The 22170-nt window shown below is 37.4% G+C and overlaps 3 protein-coding genes across 4 annotated transcripts; all 3 read left to right on the top strand.

The window, feature by feature from the left end:
• Window positions 1-6492: 6492 nt before the first annotated feature.
• On the top strand, window positions 6493-9104 carry LOC120778981 (Bardet-Biedl syndrome 1 protein homolog). Of its 2 annotated transcripts, XM_040111073.1 has the most exons (6): window positions 6493-6554; window positions 6606-6884; window positions 6958-7193; window positions 7253-8072; window positions 8479-8750; window positions 8809-9104. In XM_040111073.1, the coding sequence occupies exons 2-6, from the start codon at window positions 6614-6616 to the stop codon at window positions 9004-9006; spliced, it is 1797 nt and encodes a 598-aa protein (XP_039967007.1). In that variant the 5' UTR covers window positions 6493-6554; window positions 6606-6613; the 3' UTR covers window positions 9007-9104. The 2 variants fall into 2 exon arrangements, with proteins under 2 accessions (XP_039967007.1, XP_039967006.1); XM_040111072.1 differs by lacking the exon at window positions 6493-6554 and having other exon boundaries at window positions 6577-6884.
• A 2554-nt stretch (window positions 9105-11658) lies between these two features.
• Window positions 11659-12193, top strand: LOC120778102 (acyl-CoA-binding protein). Its single transcript, XM_040109805.1, has 2 exons — window positions 11659-11735; window positions 11826-12193. Exons 1-2 carry the CDS (start codon window positions 11727-11729, stop codon window positions 12063-12065), a joined length of 249 nt encoding a protein of 82 aa, XP_039965739.1. The 5' UTR covers window positions 11659-11726; the 3' UTR covers window positions 12066-12193.
• An 8068-nt stretch (window positions 12194-20261) lies between these two features.
• LOC120777996 (acyl-CoA-binding protein-like) lies at window positions 20262-20713 on the top strand. Its single transcript, XM_040109651.1, has 2 exons — window positions 20262-20321; window positions 20392-20713. Exons 1-2 carry the CDS (start codon window positions 20313-20315, stop codon window positions 20635-20637), a joined length of 255 nt encoding a protein of 84 aa, XP_039965585.1. The 5' UTR covers window positions 20262-20312; the 3' UTR covers window positions 20638-20713.
• The last annotated feature ends 1457 nt before the right edge of the window (window positions 20714-22170 follow it).

Below are 22170 nucleotides of genomic sequence, written 5' to 3'. Positions count from 1 at the left end.
TAAAAATTCGAGGAGTTTTTTGGTAGGGAAAGAAATAATTGATTTAAGCGAAATTTTTAAGGTTTATAGTTATATGTTTAAACATCATTCATACATTTTTTAGATACGAAATCTTTGATATTCTGCCTGTGGGATGCAATTGCCCGATGCAATTTCTATCGAAAACAAAAAATTCAAAGAGATTCATATTTTTTAACAATTTATCTTCTAGTTAAACTAAAAAAATGCTTAAAAAAATTGTAAAATTTTAAAAAATTTTTATGAATAGAAAATTAAGGGGTTTTTCTTAGTTTAAATAGAAGATAATTTAATGCCAAAGGTAATAATCGTTGCCCCAATTCCATACGACGCACAGTGGCCCCGCTCCATACATTTTTTGGAAAAAAATAGAAGGAGTGGTCGTACAACAATGCAACTTTGCAGAAACACTTCTCTGGACTAAATTAAGAAATTTTGAAAAAATCTTGGAAAACCGCCCACTGCCACACCCACCTCCCATATAACTGCAATTGCCAAAATTTTTATTTTTGGACCTAGGGACTTGAAATTCGGGACACTTCTTAATTCAGTTCTCCTGATGAAAAAAAATTAAACTTAAACGCAAAGTGACGTTATTTATACCTTTACCTTGATAAAAATCCAATATAATATGCAATGTTTTAATTGAATATGTAACAGGCGAGAAATTGCGTTAGTTTTTATTTGTAATATTATGCAAGCACCATATCTTTAACAATGGGATCTAGTTCTAAGGAAATTTTGTTCGAATGACGCCTTAAGCTACTTATGTAAGGATCCGAAGTTATAAGAAATCTGTTGAAGACATCAGTATTTGTGGAAATTAAAATCGATGTTACTAAAAGGGACGGTAATTGGCGGTTGTTTTTTTTTTTTTAATTGAAAGTACAGACTCGGAACTTTCATTTTTTTATAGCAAGAGGGCTAAGCAAGGCGAAGCACATAAAGTTTTTTTCCATCAAAAAATGAAAAGTTGATATTTTTTAGTATAATTTTTTAAAGATTATAAAAATTAGCTTACTTTGCCAATTTCAATAAATTTTTTTTTTATAAACAAGTAGGTGCTATATTTTCACTAAAAAATAAAAAAAAAGCCATAGCTATAAACTTACACACAAAAAAAATCTTTATTTGGACAATAATTTTAATCTGATTTTATTGAATAACTTTCCGTCGACTTCTGTTAGTTTTTTTAACTATAAAATTTCACTTTTTATAAAAAACCTTGTTGAATTTTTCTTATCCAAATATTTCTTTACAAAACAAAACCATTAAAGTTTTGAAATTGGAAAGTGGAAAAATCCTATTTTTTCTATTCTGCCCGCCAATTAAGAAAAACCGTATAAATGAAAAACCGAGAAATCGTGCGTTCGATTCAATTTTTTGAAAGTTCTAAAGCTGGCTCCGCCCTTAATGGAAAGCGCTGCTCAATTTAAGCATTCTTCCAAGATCTACACCTCCTACACTAGCACATAATAACATTTTAGAAATTCATTTTAGAAATTCATAAGAAATGTTCTGAAAACATTGTTGCTCTATGATCAGTTGTTTTCAATAATCTGATTGATCTTTTTCGAATTATAGCCATAATAATTATAATTAATATATACATATGTATGTATGAATATTATAAATGCCCAGACGAAGCATAATTACAGACCATTTCGATGGTGATGCCATTTTTCTTGAATTACATATATGTACATATGTATGAATACTTCTAGTCCGAGTTATTAACAAGTCGAATGGAAGTTTAAGAAAACCTTTACTTGTTTTCGAATGTTAATATATTATAACCTTACTTATGTATGTATGTACAATGTAGCCGAAAACTTTATTAATCGTTAACTCAACATTTTACTTTTTTTTTGTTTTTTTCTTCAGATATTGCTGATATGCAAATAAATTTGAGCACGGATATACTTATATGTATATAAATGTGCCGTTAACTCTCAGATAAAGCGACCAGCAAATAGCCATCAGCAATTTTTAACAAAATATAAACTGACCGCAAAATTCCCTCATTTATATTTGTGCACGAAATGTGGGCGCGTGAATCACTGCCATTCAAGGCAGTACAAGAATTGGATTCGAAAGCTCTCATGCACGCATGCGCTAATTTTGAGGGCGTTGTTTTTGTTTTTCTCTTCAATATGACCTTTGCTTACTTTTTTAACTATACCAAATTTTTGCCAAATTTACTCATATTGAAATATTTCCTCTAAATATCGACTTCTTATCGCCGCAAATTTTCATAAAAATCAATAAATACAGATCAATACGTGTCATGCTCTTTAACATAACTCAGCTCTATAGTTAACCATATTCATCGGCATAAACATCATCAAAACCGGTTTCAATTTCCACTGCGTTATTTCTGGTATTTCCGCCTTTTCGTCTCTTCAGCTTCCTATAATTTGCTTATCTTGCCACTTTTTGCATTTCTTCCAATTTTCTACTTTTTCCAAACACTGGCTTAGTCATGGCCAATTCTGGTTTTCGTTGATCTTCCTTCATTGTTTATTTTGTTTGTTGATTGATTTCATTAGCTCGTCCGAATTGCATACCTGTCTAGGCGACTGGTCATTCGGTGGTGGTTGAGAATGCCGGTAATTGATCTGCACAGTCTACACTCAAGGCGAAATTTCTTCACTTCGTAATTGAAGTGTGGCATGAGTAAGTTGTTGTGCGCCTATGTAAGTCGAAATTTGAATTGAGCGCAACACGTTTGGCTTTTAACAGCCTCTTATTAATGGGCGTGTCGTGCTCAGCTGGTAGCAAAAGCACGAACCAGTCATTTGGCATTCCTGAACGTGCGAATTCGTATCACTTTCCAAATGATGGATGTAATTGACGCATAAAGAATAATAAAAAATTGCGAACAATTCTTGTACCAATTTTAAAGAATGCGCCCTGTGGCTTATTGCTTTATTTTCACAACAGTATACTTTTACATATAGAGTAAAGTGCCGATTTTTATGAAGCGATGTTGTTGTAGTGAGTACCTAATCCAGTTAGGATGGTAAGCATTAGATAAGTTGTCATCGAACCTAACTATGCAGTTGTTCGATGGGAGACATCAAGAGGTATCCTGTCGTAGTCCGGAGTGCAATATTTCGACATGTTTTTAGCTTCCTCGTCTGCGTTTGACCGCATCCAGGCGACCATATTGATGTGGCGTAGTTTAGGGCCGGCTGGCCGATTGCCTTGTATGTTGCCACCAAGGCACAATGTTTCTTTGTCTTTTCGCTATGTTCTGCCGGCTAGTGACTTGAGGATTTTGTTGCTGCTCTGTACTTTGGCAATAATCGCGATCGTGTGAGGAGTGAAGGCGCACAAGCGGTCGAAGGTCACACCTAAAATCTTACGGTTATTTACAGTCGGAAGTATGTACTCCTTCGACCAGTGTGTGAACATGGTCGCTGTGGATTTGGTAGAAGAAAGTGTTACAGGGAGAGGACACTACCCTGTGGAACCCAGATGTTAATTCTTCTCAGTTTTGAGTTTTTATCTCGAAATAGTACGGATGATTAACGACCGCTCAGATCTTTCATAGTCCATCTCTTTAGTCCTGGAGGGAGCGTAGATTTTTCGATGTCCTCAAGAAGCGTTGTGTGGTTGACTGTGCCAAAGGCTTTTGACAAGTCCAACGCTACGAGAATCGTTCTCTCACAGGGTGGTTTTTGGTTAAGACTATGAATTATCTGAGCGTTTATGACGCTAAGAGCTGTGGTGGTGTTTTTCGAAAGCCATTCTGGTGGTTTGCTAAGCTCAGGTGGTGTGTGAAGGCCGGAAGTAGCAAGACTTTACTATTGGGGAGAGTTATGGGACGATAGGACTCCCAAGTTTCAGTAGTGAAACCACTCTTCCGATTTTTCACACATTGGGTATTTGAAAAGTGGTGAGCACCAGCTAGAGGTAGCTTCCCACAATAGGCGATTCTACGTTACCGGAATTGACCCGAATTTTATGCGGCTAAGGGCTGGTTTTTGTAGATCCAAGCCCGTTTAGCTCGGTAAGTTTTACTTTTAATGTAGCGATATGACCAAGTGTTCACATTGGATGATTTCTAGAAAAAAATCGTTTATCACATGTAAATTTAAAATAGCGTTGATATCGATAATCTTCTAAGAGCTTAAAAACAGAGCTTTATAACTTTCCTTTCTACTCCTTCCTAAAATTGTAGTAGTTCAAGAAAAACAAAATCTTAATTTCGATATAGCCGAACCTTTTTGAATAAGTTCGTTGGAGAAAATAATTCAAAAATATAATATGTTTAATAAGGAAATATCGACATTTCCTCTTCTTTATTGACCAAGTCACCGCTTACGCGGTTATGGCGAGTTCACAACAGCGATCCTCCTTTTCACTGTTTGGCGCCCTGGCCTTTGTAACGGAGTGGGGGTCTTCCTCCCCCTCCGTTTTCCCGGCAGGTAGTGCGTCGAATACTATCAAAAATGGAGTGTTTTCATCTATTCGGACGACAAGACCTAGCCAGCGTAGCCGCGGTCTCTTAATTCGTTGAACTATGTCAATAGCGTCGTATATCTCGTACAGCTCATCGTTCCATCGAATGCGATATTCGCCGTGGCCAATGCGCAAAGGAACATAAATCTTTCGCAGAACCTTTCTCTCGAAAACTCGCAACGTCAACTCATTGTTGTCATCGTCCAAGCCTCTGCGCCATATAGCAGGACGGAAATTATGAGCGACTTATAGAGTTTGGCTTTTGTTCGTCGAGAGAGGACTTTAGTTTTCAATTGCCTACTCAGTCCGAAGTATCATCTGTTGGCAAGAGTTATCCTGCGTTGGATTTCCGGGCTGTCATTGTTGGTTGTGTTTATACTAGTTCCTAAATAGACGAAATTATATAGGGAGGTTCGCCGTATTAGTTTTGCGGGTATACCAAATTCAGAAATCGCGGCATAAAGGCAGCTTCTTTTCGTTCTGTCAAAAGCAGCTTTCAAATCGACGAAGAGTTGTTGTTGTGTGGTGAATATCGGGATAATACAAATAGATTAACTACATAGAGTCTGTATAAAAATCCGGTATTGTACTATAAATAAAATGTCTTGCATTTGTGATACGAAAATTAAGCTCTTATTGAACTTATTTTATGCTTTTTTTGTCTTGGCCTTAACTTCTTCATTGTCGGTAGATTTTTTTTTTGCAGTCAGCATACCCTTAAGATGTGAGAATCCAAAAAAATGGAGGACAAGGAGAATGTAAGAACTTCTAAATCGAAGCTTATGCAAACCACTTACCGTTCGTAGCTGATGGACGCTGATACCGGGCACAGATAACTTGCTGTTCTTCTCCGGTAAGTACTTTTCCAAAATTATGTTCGATATTTTTAAAAATAATCCGTGACACGATTCGTTTTTCAATATATTTTTTATTAATTTCAATAAAATAAATATTGTTTATGTATAATTAAGTTCGTTGAATTATTCAACCACTCGGTAAGTCCCCGGCAGTCCAGCCTACGTAACCGGATGCCTGTACTCGTGCTATCAACTCGACAGCATTTCTAAAAAATATTTTGAGAGTGTTTTATGCATATCCCACAATAAAAACTTTGACTTCTGCCACGAGTATTGTGCCACTTTTGGCAAGATCTGGTCACTAGGTATAATTTGCTTCTTCACTAAAGCTAAGTGATAGAGTTGGATTAAATATTATTAGCTAACCAAAAGTGGTATGATTGACCGATGACTTCTAGTGAAGCTTATATAACGATTATACCGAACTTCGCCTACAAATTCGATCTTAAATTTTTTTTTTCTTGGATTTATTTATTTACAATCTATCAATTAGACAATAAGTAAATTAGTTAAAAAATATAATATTATATCATAAATAGTTGAACTCCAGTGAGAACAGCTATTATATTCAAAATTCTATAATTAAGAGTTTTTTTACAATATTTACAAAGCTTAATCTCTAAAAGGTAAATCTAAAACGAGATTTCTTTTAAGCCTCCGAGTTGTATCGCTATTATCCAGTAGAGTTATTGCCAGAACATTTTCATGACCATGTAGCTTCTTAACATACCTTGTGCTTATACTTTTTATTTCTTCTTTAACGTATTTAATATTTAAATCTTTGTGTATTTGATCATTAGCCACAAACCAAGCGGCGTCAACAATAAGTCTAAGAGTGATGGACTGATATCGTGGAAGGACTTCAATATTTGATTGGCTTGCAGTATCCCATAACTGGATACCATAGATCTTAAATTGTATATCTAAAAATACGTTATCTCAATGAAACTAAGTAGCTTCAAGAGTTCTGGTAATAAAACGAACTGATTTCCGTCGGTTTTGGTTTATTATAATCTCAAAATATTTCATATACATATGTATAAGTATATAGACATATTCTATACTTCTCTTTAAAGCGTGGAAAACTTTCTAATGTGGCAACACGGAAACGTGTCCTTGCGTTGTTAAGGTAAACAAACGCGTATCAAAACAAAGAGTGAATAATTACATGGTCAAAAGGAATCAAAGAAGTTGCCAACAGCTGGACATTAGGTCATTACGAAAATACACTCAAGTGGATAACATTTGATATTTTTTTTACAGCTTAAAGCATGTCCGTCAACGCCAAATGGCTACAAGTCATCGTAGATGAAGACGAGCCGCGACCACGTCTAAACACCGTCACCAGCTGCATGACATTGTGCGATATTAAATGCGACAATTACGTACGACTGATAGCGGCAGACATTGCTTTGGAGGATGAACCCACAGCGACCTTGAAAATCTTTCGAGGCACTACGTTGCATACCGAGCTGAAGCTCAACGGTATACCAGCTGCTGTACAAAGCTTCTACAGCGACGAGTCGGAGCCAAAAACTCCAAGTAGGTTAATTCAGTTCACTTGCACAATTTGAAAAACAAAGCAAATTATATCTATGTATATGTGTACTCGAAGTTATTGCTGTGGCCATCGCGGAATCGGTGCTGTTCTTTCGAAATATGAAACCGTATTTCAAGTACACAGTGCCCGGTTTGGAGGCGGAGGAGTCGGAAAGAGATTTGTGGCTCAAATTACCTACAGTGCGCGTAGAGCAGCAGCCGGCCTTAGTCGAAAGCTTAAGGTCCATTGAGCGCCCAAAGATGTCAAGAAAGTCCCAAAGACTAATACAGTTGCCACAAGAAGAACAAAATGTAGAGCTGAGTTAACATTTTTAGAGAACCAAATTCTCACATTTATCCATATTTTTCAGGAATTCATTTTGAAATATGCAGATGCAACGGTAATGCGTCACCCGAATATTGTAGCACTCGGTTGCTTGGAACGTATATCCAGCGATGCGAATCCACCCTCACATTTGGTAATTGCCACCGATAACGGTGATATATTGGTGTTGGAACCACAAAGTTTCGGCTTGATTTATCAAGCAAAAACCTGTGACTACGAGACCGTGCCTTCTATGATTGCCGTGCATGGCACATACGAGACCGATTTCCGCATTGTAATCGCCACACGCTACGGCGGTGTATATCTACTGCGTAAGTCGGTTAAGGAGGGCCAGGAGATATTTAAAATATCTCATCCATTTACCGGCTTAATGTTGTTGCCAGTGGATCAAACGATAACGGTGTGTGCCATGGATTGTCGTCTCGTTTGTTATTCGAAGAAGGGCAAACAATTGTATGTTAACAAACTTCCCGCGCTGCCGATGTGTATGATACCGATTACACTGCCTCACCTAGGACTCACACTCTGCTGTGTAGCGTTGGAAGGTGGTCTGGTGCAGTTGTACTTGCAACGTTATTTGGTCAATGAGTTCCACATGGTGTCAACAATTGGTGCGATGTGCTTCGGGCGCACCGGTCACGAAGATTACGTGCTGAATATGGTTAGTGTTGAGGGTGAGATATTCGTGAAAATTCTAAAGAGGACAGCTGCATTTGATCCCAGTGAGCTGCTTGCACTTAAGGGAAATGTCGAAAGTAAAGCGATGGTTGAAACGATTTTGGAGAAGTCTAAAAAAAGTTCGATATTTGTGGAACAAGCGGCGAGGGAAAAACAAAATGCCAAGAGTAAGTGATTACCCAGTTTTTAACTGCTTATATTTTGAAGGAAAAATCTTCGGAACCATGTCCCATCACGGTATAGCCGTATATAATTACAAAAAAGAAATTATCGAAACAATGGCAATGGCGATTAGCACGAAGAAACGAATGTAAATAAAGCGAGCAACACTTTTGCAAGAGACGAATATTGGAAAAAGGTATTGCAGGACCCCCTATAAACCCAAAAGAGCCAAACCAGCTTACAATAGAAATCTCTGAAGCAGCCTAAATGTCAGAGTTTTTAATTAAAATCATTTCTTACCGAAAATAGTTTTCATTTTTGGAGGAAGCTAAATATTACCTTCAAATTCTATTTCAACAAAATTTAATATACATACATATATACGATACCGTTTTCCTTTCTAATTAACAGCAACTTATGGCGCATTTCAAGCCGAGCTATGGCGCTTACGTTACGTGGCCGCCCGTGCTACTGTCGACGCCATCAACTCATCGGAGAGCACAATTTCTGGTGACATAACTCATGCACCTGTCAAGCTCTCTGCGGAGGTATGTGGCATTGGACCGGAGTTTCGACTTTATCTAACTATACAGAATATGTCGAGCTACAAAATGGCATCGAACTTAACTGTGCTGCTCCACGCCGATCGTCGTCACTACACCCTAAACAAATCAATGGCCAAGGTGAGAACTGCAGAATTTCTTAAAATACAAATATTACATTATTTACTCCTGCTTACAGCTGCCTAGCATATTGCCTGGCGTGCCGCTGAAAATCGACTTTGAGATTGTAGCGGTATTGGATCCAAATATTAAGTTACCACCACATACACTGACGATAGATAATTCACAAATACGCGTTATGCTGCTGAAAGCGCGCCAAACGAAACCACTGATCGCCGCTGTGATCGCCATGCCGCAATCGGAAGCGAATGTTTGAATTTTATGTGCTGATAATGTGTTAGTCGGATAACTCTTGTGCCCAAAAGTATGTTTTAAAAGACGATCTATTCGAATAAAGTGTTATGATTGAATAAATATCTATATGTTCCTTTATTAAATAATACATACACAATTATGGACAAAATAATAGGGTCACTTTCAGAAAGTATGAATTTAATTAAATTCTTTGAGAGCCTCGGACTGAAACGATTCAGTGATTTTAAATGATTATTTAAGAAATACTTGTACAGCAATGTTTTTCCCATCTGAAGCTATAATATTTGTTCATCTTTTTGGCAATGTGTGAATTTGACAGCCAAGCAGAATTTCTGGCTTGCAAAATTGTTCTTCAACGTCTTGTGACTTCAATTCATAAGATACCCAATATTATTGCTTTTGAATGTATCCGAATGCTTTTAACGTTTTGATTTGGCTGCATGAATGATTCCCAAAGGTTTTGTGACAATTTCTTGTGTTTGGCAACAATCGTAACCGAGTAATGCTTCTCCAGTTCCACATCCTCAAATATTTATAGCATCCCAAAACTTTCTTCATCTTCCAGCCAAAAGCATCAATTTTGGATTCTGCAAACCACTTTTGGCACGTTCGCTCAGCAAGAGCATGTTCACCATAAACTTCCACCAAAATACGATGCGTTCCACTTTTTAAATAATGGCAGTAAATAATCTGCAGACAAAAAAGAGAGAGGTCGAAATGCGTGAGTACGAAGAGCTAGCTAGAAAATTCTGCGGAAAGATACGGCAACTAACGGAAGGTTTCAAGTCGCTATCATACTCTTGTGGAGCCCTCGAGGTGATATAGTGACTGATGCCCAGAGCAGAGTAAAATTTTGGAGGGAACACTTATCCAGCCTGATGAATGGCAGTGAAAGCATAGCACCGGGAGAAGTCGAATCCGTTTCCCCAACCGATGACGATGGCCGACCATGAAGAACTTCGAATAACAATAACCCGTGTGAAGAAAAACAAAGCTACGGGGGCCGATGGATCTACAAAAAGGGACACCCTATAATCTGCGTCAACTACCGTGGCATAAGCCTCAACATCGCATATAAGGTTCTATCAGCATATAATGTAAGAGATTAAAGCCCACCATCAACAAACTGATTGGACCTAATCGCTAAATATTGGAAAAGACCCATGAAAAGAAGATCTACACACACCACCTCTTCGTGGATTTCAAAGCTGCTTTTGACAGCACGAAAAGGAGCTGTCTTTATGCCGCTATGTCTGAGTTTGATATCCCACAAAACTAATACGGCTGTGTAATCTGACGCTGAGCAATATCAAAAGCTCCATCAGGATCACGAAGGACCTCTCCGAGCCAGTCGACACGAGGTTTCAGACAAGGTGACTCCCTATCGTGCGACTTTTTCAATCTGCTGCTGGAGAAAATAGTTCGAGCTGTATGGCTGAATAGAGAAGTTAAAATCTTCTACAAGAGCGTAAAACTGCTGACGTACGCCGATGACATCGACATCATTGGCCATAACGATCGCGCCGTTAGTTCTGCATTCTCCAGGTTGAACGAAGAAGCGAAGCAAATGGGTCTGAAGTGAGCAAAAGCAAGACGGAATATCTCCTGTTATCAAACAAACAGTCGTCGCATTCGCGACTTGGCCCCACGTCAATGTTGACAGTAAAGTCGTAGATAATTCCGTCTATCTTGGAACCGCCATTAGCACCAACAACAATGTCAACCTCAGAATACAACGCATAAAAACTATTGCCAACAGGTGCTACTTCGGACTAAGTAGGCAATTGAGAAGTAAAGTTCTCCCTCGACGAACAAAGACTAAATGCGACATGTCACTTATCATCCCCGTCCTGCTATATGGTGCAGAGGCATGGACTATGACAACAGCTGATGAGTCGACGTTACGAGTTTTCGAGAGAAAGGTACTTCGGTCCTTTGCGCATTGGCAACGGCGAAAACCGCAGTCGATGAAACGATGATGAGCTGTATGAGATATACGAAGACATTGGCATAGTACAGCGCATTAAGAGACAGCGGCTCCGCTGGGCAGGTCATGTCGTCCGAATGAATGAAAACACTTCAGCTCTGAGAGTATTCGACGCAGTACCGGCCGACGGAAACATAGGAGGGGAAAGATCTCCACTCCATTTGAAATATTAGGTAGAATAGGACCTTGGACTACACTTTAAATCTCCAATTGGCGCCAAAGAGCGAAAGGGAAGGACGGCGCGCTGTTGTAAACTCGGCTATAATCGCTAAGCGGTGTCTACGCCAGTAAAGAAAACAATTAATAAATTATGGATTATGACAAATTTAATGGATATCTCACCAAACTCTCTGTTGTGGACGTGATTGTTGACCTCCTCCAGATTTTCCTCATTTCACAGACGAGAACGCTTACAACTCCAAACTTCGCTTGCAACAACCGATGATTTATTAAAAAGATAAGATGGGTGATAATTGAAGTCACAAAGCCAGAAATAGTAAATCCAAAAGCATATTAGCTTTTATATTATATATACATATGTACATAATTCAAAGATACCGGCAGATAAAGCAATCACGCAATAAATACACTGCATTGATTAGCAAAAATTGTGATTATTCGCAGTACCTACAAGAATTATCGTGGAAACATTTATTATATAAATATGAGCCGTGTGGAGTGCGCACCTCAATGTCTAACTGTCTTAAGCAAAGAAAGCATTAATTTTTAGCAACATGGTCACGGTATGTTCACTTCATTCGATTTAATTTTCAATTTTTCAGAGGTTCAGGACTTGCTTAGATGGCTGAGATGTTTTTATTTGTTTCTTGCAGTTTGAGGAAATCATTGAGAAAGCCCGCAACTTCTCCAAGAAACCTACCCAGGAAGAGTTCTTGGAATTCTACGGCTATTATAAGCAGGCTACAGTTGGTGATTGCAATACCGATGAGCCAGAGGATCCAGTCCGTAAAGCCTTGTGGAACTCTTGGAAGGAGAAGGCCGGTTTGACCGTCGAAGATGCGAAAGCTCACTACATAGAAGTGTACAAGAAATACGCACCAAAATATGAATAAATTTATTTTTTAATTAAATGCTAACCGCTTTTTCAGTTATTCTTAATCTTCCTTGACTTGTCAAATTATGTGATCAAATCTTTGAATAAATAATATGATGGCATATGAATACGATATGCCCTAAAGCAGATGACGAATCTTTCTAATCTAATATTTAGGATATGGAAATATCCCAATAATAACAAGTATAATATGGCTAAGTTCGAGGACAGCCGAATACCTTATACTCTCGCAATTTGAAAAGAACAATTGTAGGGAAATACTACAAGGTGTGGGTAAAACTTTATTTTAAAGAAAGTTGTGTAAGAATCAGCATTACCATTGGGTATTACTCAGGTATACTGACAAATTTACAGACATATTCGGCATTTTAAAGTTTGCTATTCTTGATGGTTCGCATACTTAGAATGTTTTGATATACGAGCACTATTTGTGATATTTACAGTAATTTAAAATAGATAAACAAAAAAAATCGGGGAATTTGTCAATCGCTAAGACAGCTCGAGCCGAGAGCAATGTTATCAAAATACGATAGCAGTACTTCGAAACACGTCTTGACATCGTGTTAGGCGATGAATCGTAGATTTACGCGTATAAGCCCGAAAGTAAACCGCAGTCGACTGTACGGATGTTTCAAGAGTGCCGAAATCAACAAAAGTTGCTCGCGGATATATCGCAACCATCCCCCTAGAACATTGCAGTACAGTAAATTTATAGTAATACACAATCATCTGTTTGCTAGCTGTCTTTCAAGAAATCAGAAAAACCAACCGACAAACACGGATCACTCTCCGCCACGATAATGCGAGTTCTCAAACATCGACACAAACAATTGCATTTTGCAGCACTCAATCCTTCAATTTGATGAGTCCTTCCACGTATAGTCCTAACTATGCACCAAATGACTTCTTTTTCTTACCGTTCGTACTAAATAAACTAGGAGATCAACGTTTTTCAACACCTGAAGAAGCGGTTTATGCGTTCAAAAGGCATGTTTGGGAGACACTTAAATCAGAGTTGCAAAAGTGCTTCGACAATTAGTTCAAACGCATTGCAAAAGTGTTTACTTAACTTTGCTAAGATATCCTATATATTAACGGATATATGCGACGTCTTTATGGCAATGGGAAGTTTGAAATAAGTATTTTAATTTATTGGGCCACGGGTAGTATTAACCTAATTATATCATGATGTTTAAATTTCATTAACATGCTGTTTTTAGAAAAATAGTCTCTCATATCAGATAACTTGTATTAAGTATAAAGGTTATTCGGAATAATCTGACCAATTTCCCTTCGTTTGGCTGCAAGACACATTATTATCAAAAATGGGCGTTATATAAGTTTCAAGGTTATATCTCACAACTGTCCGCTATTTTTGTAGAAAAATGCAAAGGAACTCAGTAACTTATTCAGTATCTAGGGAGCTTGATAAGTTTTTGTTCGAATTACAGGGTTTGTCCGGAAAGTAATAGGACTGATTTTCTTCCGCCGCGACTGTACTTTGGAGCGTGCGCGCACCGTTTGAAACTCGGTAAAACTGCGACAGAGACGTTTGATATGATCAAGCAAGCTTACCCAGGAGTTGTTTTAGCAAGAAATGGTGTGTTTCGGTGGCACCAGGTCTTTCTGGAGGGCCGGGAAGAGGTCGCTGATTAATGAGCAAATCCAAAGAGAAAATGATGCTCATTGTCTTTTTTGACATCAAAGGCATCGTGCACCATGAATTTGTTCCTCCCGAACAAACCGTCACAGCCAAGTTTTACGTGGAAATCCTCAAGAGACTCAAACGAAGGGACAATCGGGTCCGACAAGACATCGCAAGCGATTGGAAGTTACACCTCGACAACGCCCCGGCTTACACTGTCTTTCCTGTAAACAGCTACCTATCCAAGGCCGACATCCCAACGCTTCCGCAACCGCCCAGACGACAGAGGGTATCCAAGCAGCATGTAGCTCGGCTCTCAAGGCTATTCCGGAGAATGCCTTCCGTGACGCTTTCAAAGCTTGGAAAACGCGTTGGCAGCGATGCATTGACGCAGAAGGAGCCTATTTTGAAAGTTTTCATAGAATTGTAACGATTGGTTCAATAATTTTTTTTAATCGATTCAGTCCTATTACTTTTCGGACAAACCCCGTAGACTATTAAATAAACACACTTAGACGTGTGACCTACACCTTAAGCGCAGTCTTTGCGCAAAGTTTCATTCCAATATATTTATTAGACCTTGATTTACTTACTGTGAAGTAAAAGAATTAGATAGATCCCAAAATTGTACCGGATTCGGTAAAACTGCTCCAGAATTTCCTGAGGTGTATAATTTCAGCTAAAAGCGGGCGGTGCCAGACCCATTGCCAATTTTTACACTGGCTCCTATGAACCCACTTCGCACCATCTCACTGCTAAAACTTAATGCTTCTGGCATATTTATTTAACTTTAACTGTACATATTGTAGTTTTCAACACAACCTTAACATAGGGAGTGGGCGTGGTTGCTACTGATTTCACCTATTATTATCACCGTCTTTAAAGGCACTGAAATTATTCCTACTAAGCAAGTAGGGAAGAAGGACGGACTACAACCACATAATTTTTCAAACCACAGATACTGACCTCTACTGTCCAAGTACCAAATTACCGTTTTGTATTTTAATTTGCAGCTTAGTAATAGTAATAGCACTTTATAGGTTTTACAACACCAACCTTTCGTTTATTCCAAGGAGACGGGTGTAAAATTACAAGATGATATCTCTATGTTTTCTCATTTTATCACTTTCATAGACAGTCGATTATTCAGGTTTTTTAAACATGGCCTTAAAAACGGTGTCTCGAAACCAGTTTTACACCCACAGTCTCTTATGCAAAGTTAGTATATAGAAACAAGTAAGGAAGGGCTAAGTTCGGGTGTCACCGAACATTTTATACTCTCGCATGGTAAAGTGATAATCGAGATTTCATAATACGTCATTTACATATTTTTCAAATACCGTATTTTTGTAAAGTTTTATCTCCGCTATCATCATTGGTTCCTAATGTTTATACTGTATTATACAAAGAAGGCATCAGATGGAATTCAAAATAGCTTTATATTGGAAGAAGGCGTGGTTGTGAACCGATTTCAGCCATATTTCGTACATGTCATCAGGGTGTTAAGAAAACATTATATACCGAATTTCATTGAAATCGGTCTAGTAGCTCCTGAGATATGGTTCTTGGTCCATAAGTGGACGGCGCCACGCCCATTTTCAATTTTTAAAAAAAGCCTGGGTGCAGCTTCCTTCTGCCATTTTTTCCGTAAAATTTAGTGTTTCTGGCGTTTTTTGTTAGTCGGTTAACGCACTTTTAGTGATTTTGAACATAACCTTTGTATGGGAGGTGGGCGTGGTTATTTTCCGATTTCTTCCATTTTTGAACTGTATATGGAAATGCCTGAAGGAAACGATTTTATAGAGTTTGGTTGACATAACCGTAGTAGTTTCCGACATATGTACAAAAACTTAGTAGGGGGCGGGGCCACGCCCACTTTTCCAAAAAAAATTACGTCCAAATATGCCCCTCCCTAATACGATCCTTTGTGTCAAATTTCACTTTAATATCTTTATTTATGGCTTAGTTATGACACTTTATAGGTTTTCGGTTTCCGCCATTTTGTGGGCGTGGCAGTGGGCCGATTTTGCACATCTTCGAACTTAACTTTCTTATGGAGCCAAGGAATACGTGTACCAAGTTTCATCATGATATCTCAATTTTTACTCAGGACGGACAGACAGACATCCGGATTTCGACTCTACTCGTCACCCTGATCACTTGGGTATATATAACCCTATATCTGACTCTTTTAGTTTTAGGACTTACAAATAACCGTTATGTGAACAAAACTATAATACTCTCGTTAGCAACATTGTTGCGAGAGTATAAAAAATTGGCCCCCTCTAATCTATGATATACATATGTATATGTAGCTACAGAATAATTGTTTCTGGTAACCCAATGAACATTAAAACTCCTTCTATGTTTAAACTTCGATAAAATGTATTTATGTACATATATTTTAAGTGTATAAATTACATGTAATGTATTAAAGCAACAACTATTAAACACGTTCATATTTGAAACTAAAAATGTTAGATTATTGTACTATAAAAAACTATAACCTGCGGAAGTGAGTTAGCGTGATTGATAAGCGACCACCGCCAAATTTCTAGCTATTTTGCCCAGCTGCATGAATCTATCGATTAATCAAATCTACATTCTTATCAGCGCTTGATAAGCCGATTTTATCAATATGGAATCGACATACGGAAATTTATTGTACCGACGGAAAATGCACAATTCTTGCACCTACACATTAATCTGAATTATGATATGCAATAAAGTATAAAAATAACAAGTAGGGGAACAGTGGGGTCGAGTGCAAACCAACAATAAGTATTCTCGCAATTTGTAGGAACCGAAAGTCAGTAAAACTTTATTTCATATTAATTCAATATATGCATTACTGGACGATTACTTTTGATTTTTCTTTCTTTTTTTTGCGATCTCTCAATTAGACATGGACTTTCTAGCATACAATTACTAACCATATAATCATGTCCAGTTTAAGGATCCCCTTATACACTTTAAAAACATTTCAGTTTCTCAGGTTAATTTAACCTTGTACTCTTATACTATATGTCAAATGTATTTCAATCATTCAATTCATCTAATTTCAGTTTGTGAGTTATCCTAACAAATTAAAGTGAGAGATTTTCCTTACCATATGGAATTAAAATATGTAACGATACGTTCCCATATGATGATTATATCAACAGTAGGACCCAGTGCAGTGATCTAGTAGCTGATGCTCAAATCATACTTAAGTTATGGAGGCACCACCTCCTGCCAGTTAAACGATAGTGAAAGTGTAACATCTGGAGATGGCAAGCCCGACTTTCCAATCGATGACGATGGAATAGATGTTCCATTGCGCGACTAGGATGAGGCTCGAATAGCAATTGCTCGCCTGAAGAACAACAAAGTGGCAGGTGCCAGTGTCAGGTGCCAGTGCCAGGATGAAATGCCGGCCGCGCTATTCAAATACAATTGACAAGGTGAATGCATCATCTTCTTCTTCCCGACTTGGCTCCCACGTCACTGTTGACAGTCATAACTTTGAAGTTGTAGATAATTTTCTCTATCTTGGAACCAGCCAACAATGCCAACAACAGTATCAGCAGAATTACTCTTGCCAACAGGGGCTGTTTGGACTGAGTAGGCAATTGAAAAGTGAAGTACCCTCTTGACGAACAAAGACGAAACTCTACAATTCCCCCATCATTCCGTCGTGTTATATGGTGCGGACGCATGGATAATGACATCATCTGATGAGTCGTCCTTAGAAGTGTTCAAGAGAAATGCTTGGCAGAAGATGTACTCGTATGATCATTTGTGCATTGGCAACGGCGAATATCGCAATCGATGGAACGATGAGCTGTACGAGATATACGATGACATTGATATATTTTATTATAAATCAAGTGAAGAACGACCTGGCTGCACTTAATATCTCGAAACTAAATTGCAAAAAGAAGAAACGAATGGCGCGCTGTTGTTAACTTGTCTACAACGGAAGAAGAACATCCTTCGGAATAAAGTTGTGATAATTTGGAAAAATAAATTCACGATTTTACTCGCCCTGACTTCTTATAAATTGTGAATGTGCCCAATATACGGTTTCGTATGACTTTAGTGTTTCCTTACTTATGAATATAGTGCGAAAGGAGTACTTTTAAGTGAAATACCGTACCTCAACAACTATTCGACCAATTTGAATGAAATTTGTTACGGATTATTAACCGTTAGATCGCGCAACTTCTCATATATTACAATATGAAATTCAATTAGATTCTTTCACCACAAATAGTGCTTTCTCTTTTACAAATAAATGAACTATGTCATGCACCGAATATGGAGAACTTAGTGTATAGCTGGTTTTATATCGAAAATATAGGCCAATGTTGAACTAACACATGCAGTTATAATTATAAAGATGAGGTTTACAAGAGGTGCGTGGAAAATTTAATTGTTGTATCGCCTCAAAATGTGCTATATATACAAAATTTAAATTTAATTAAAATTTATAATAAAATATTAAAAGTTTGTGTTTAAATGAGTTAAGCATCCACCCACTTTACCCGAAAAAACTGGCGCACACTAATAAGACAGCTTAATTCACCACAGCTGATGACTCTATATCACACCACAATTGTGAACATCACTCAGCAGGCGGCCACCACACTAATAATACAATACCACTCAACACAGCTCACCACACTTCTAAATCAATCAACCCACTCAACAAAAAGGATGGGAAAAAGGATAGCGAACACAATTCGTCAGACACTCGTCGCGTATCCACATACCTTTGCACGTCAACAATTCGATCTTGACAGGCCGCACAGCAGCATTCACGCATTGACATTCGCTACCAAGTCTCGCATAGACACTGCCGCGTCGATACCTACACGATTCTACTGCGATTTTCTACTTCGTTTAGTCGTTTAACTGGCAGGAGGATATCGATGCGCGGAAATTCGATCACGAGCAGCGTCAAATCATATACGGCATTGGAGTCTTGCCGCCCAGCTTGCTAACATTTTATTTTTAAATAAAACTATAATATTTATAATATTTAAATTTATATATTCGTTGTTTTATATTATTAAAATAAAAACAAAACTTATAATATAATAAATTTTGTATACATTTATTCAGTTTGTATTAAAATTCTTGAGAAGCTTATTTTTTTCTATTTGTCCGTCCGACCGTCCGTGCGTAAAAATTATATATCTAAATGAAACTTGGAACACATGTTTCTTGGTGCCATAAGACATTTGATATTGGGCGATTATTCGAACACCTATAAATTGTTATAACTAAGCCGCAAATTAACATACAAAACTGTAATTTCGTAAACAAATCGCATTAATGAGGAGCGCCTATGGTTAAAAAAATATTTAATAAGTGGGCGTGGCCATCCCCCTAATATTTTAATATATATATGTATTTATCTCGCAAACCATTCAAGCTATATCATCCAAATTTGCGCAGGACAAATCCCCTTGACACTTCTTACCACAATGAGAAAATAGGTGAAATTTGATGATTACCCCGTCCACTTCCCATGTGTTAAAATCTAACTACAAGTGCGATGAATCAATAACTAAATGCGTCATAGATGTTAAATATTACTTTCGGGATGATACAAAAGAGCTTTATGGGAGTCAGAGTCAAAATTGCACTATAAGCGCCCACCTTTAGGTGAAATTACATATCTCTGGATTTACTCGACAACTAAATTCGATAAATAATATTATCTTGACATTCTCATGTCACTGTGCGAAAAAGGGTGAATTAGGAATAAAGTACCCATTTAACATAATTTTAAATTCCATCTCACTTTTCAGTATATTTAGTCAAAATGTGTGATGTAAGAGGTGATGCAAGCCGCAAGAGTATAAAATGTTCGGTTACTAACGAACTTAGCCCTTCTTTATTTGTTTCACATAACGTTTTACAAACATTTAAAATAATTCCCTCTAATCTTTTACTTCCTATAGGACATCATGGAAATTTCTCACACCTCTTTGCAACCTAAACCAAAATAAATCAATACCGTGGTGCAGGTAAGCGGTAAATAGTTAACCACTGGCAAAAACCAGGCATCAGCTCAAATGTAAAATTGTAACACAATCAAGCTGCAGTAATTTTTTGCTGACGCCTAATTGTATGCAACACATGAATGTACAAGTATATTCATCATAATATTATTTATCTGATTGTGTATAAATAAAGCACGTCATTATTTTAACGCAGTGCTCGGTAGTGATTTACCACACTACTTAAAACTGTTAGGATTTCCCTAACCAAACAGAATTATCAGCCGAAATTCCTTCCCGGCTAGATTAAGAGTTAACAGCAAACTCCGCGAAATTTCTTTACCATAAAATAGTATTGACTTTCTCAACGTCATCTAATCAATTTCCACAGATTTTGCCGCAGACTGTCATATATCTTCATTTTATGCTTATTCACTCTTATTTTATTTATTTTTAGTTTAAAAAGATTGCGTAATCTAGCGATTAGTAGCATTAACTAACAAAGCTGGGATATATTCGTATTTTTAGGAGTATAAAAATGCTCGCGAGACTAGTTTAAAGTTAGTTGATTTCTACCACAGTTACGTGAACAACCAACAGCAGCTACAAAATGGTGTCTGTAAGTGGACGCACATAAGTGATTACTATACATATTTGATGTTTTACTATTACATTTTTCCACACTTTAGTTCGCAGAAGCAGCCGAAAAAGCAAAGAACTTCTCAAAGAAGCCCACCGACGCCGAATTCTTGGAATTCTACGGTCTCTTCAAGCAGGCTACTGTTGGTGATGTGAACATTGAGAAGCCAGGCGCTTTGGACTTGAAGAGGAAAGCCATGTGGGACGCATGGAACTCACGCAAGGGTCTGTCAAAGGCTGCCGCCGAGGAGGCCTACGTCCAGGTTTACGAGAAATACGCACCCATTTACGCTTAAACATTTCGTATATTATAGTTAAATTTCGCTCTGCCAAAGACTATTCATATTAATTTATAAATATCTTTAAATTTGATTGCCATGTTATTTGTTTATTTGTGAATAAATTGCATGTAAAATAAAATAAAAGTGTAAGTTGCAAATTATAATATTAGTGAAAGCTATTTTAAATGTTTTATGGGAAGTTCTAGCGTTGAATCTGCAATCTTATTAACAGCATCAAAACGAGTTGAGCATGAGTAACTAAAAATTACTTTGATCAAATTATTGAACAAAATTTTAACTTTCTTTTGTCATCTGAAAATCTTTATTAAATTTTGAATGTCTAGGGTCACTAGACATTAATGTGAAAGGAGATAATTGACACGTCAGGATTTCCTGTGACATTAAAACATATATTTCTTAAAAGTGCGAACTTTAGCTACATTTGAAAAATGTATTGCTTAATATAGAAAAAATACTTATACTTTTCGTGAATATTTGGCTACTGAGTGTTTTTTTTAAGTCTCCAACAATAATCTGCTACTATTCCTGCGCTTCATTTCTCTTGATAGCGCTTCTCCATTAATGAAATGCCCTGTCGGATCGTCTCGCCGTGTTCGTCACCCACAGCACCCAAATTTGCCTGAAATAAATCCGGATGAGAGTTCAATATACAGTTGTCCACAAAATAATAGGAGTGTTAGATATTTCGTTTTCAAAATAGTCCTTAACATAAAAAATATTCACAAAATTAAAAATTAAGTATAGTTCCATAATTTGGCAGCAATTTAAATTAGTAATTATTTTATTTAATCATTCGGTTTTTCTCCAGTGGTTAGAGGAAATCATTGTACAGAGAAAATGCGGAAAACAATAAAAAAAATTTAAAAAAACTAAGAAAAACTTATAAAAAGATCCAGGAAATCATAAAATGCTCTCCTCAAATGATAGCAAATGCAAATTATAGAAACAAAAATGAAACTCGTTGACGAAAGCGCAAAACATCCACTGCAGACGATTGCAATATAGTACGCTACTGCAAAATTAATCCTTTTGCTTCAGCCAGGAGCATCCATCACGAACTAAATTTGTCAGTTAATAGTGAAACTGTTCGTAGGCATTTGGGACAGAACAAATTATTTTCCCGAAGGCCAAGAAACGAATTAAAAACAAGCACAAGGAAGCCCACATACAATTTGCAAAAGAGCATGGCACCTGACCCGCGTCTAAATGGCGAAACATATTTGGTCAGACGAATCCAAAGTTAAGTTATTTGGTAGTACAGGCTTTAGGAACTTTGTCCGACGTCCCCCTAACTCAGAGTATAATCTCCGGTTTGCCACAAAAACCGTTATACATAACAATGCCAAATCATGGTGTGCGGTCGTTTTTCACATTATGGTGTTGGTCCAATTCACTTAATTGAAGGCATCATGGACCAAAGGGCATATGTCAAAATATTCGATGAGGTAATGTTGACAACATGCCTCATGGAATATGGCATTGATATGAGTATATCAAGGGGATAATGACCCTAAACATACTAGCAAG

This window comes from Bactrocera tryoni, chromosome 5 (assembly GCF_016617805.1).
Source record: "Bactrocera tryoni isolate S06 chromosome 5, CSIRO_BtryS06_freeze2, whole genome shotgun sequence".
Taxonomy (NCBI): domain Eukaryota; kingdom Metazoa; phylum Arthropoda; class Insecta; order Diptera; family Tephritidae; genus Bactrocera; species Bactrocera tryoni.
This window is presented reverse-complemented; position numbering and strand designations above follow the sequence as displayed.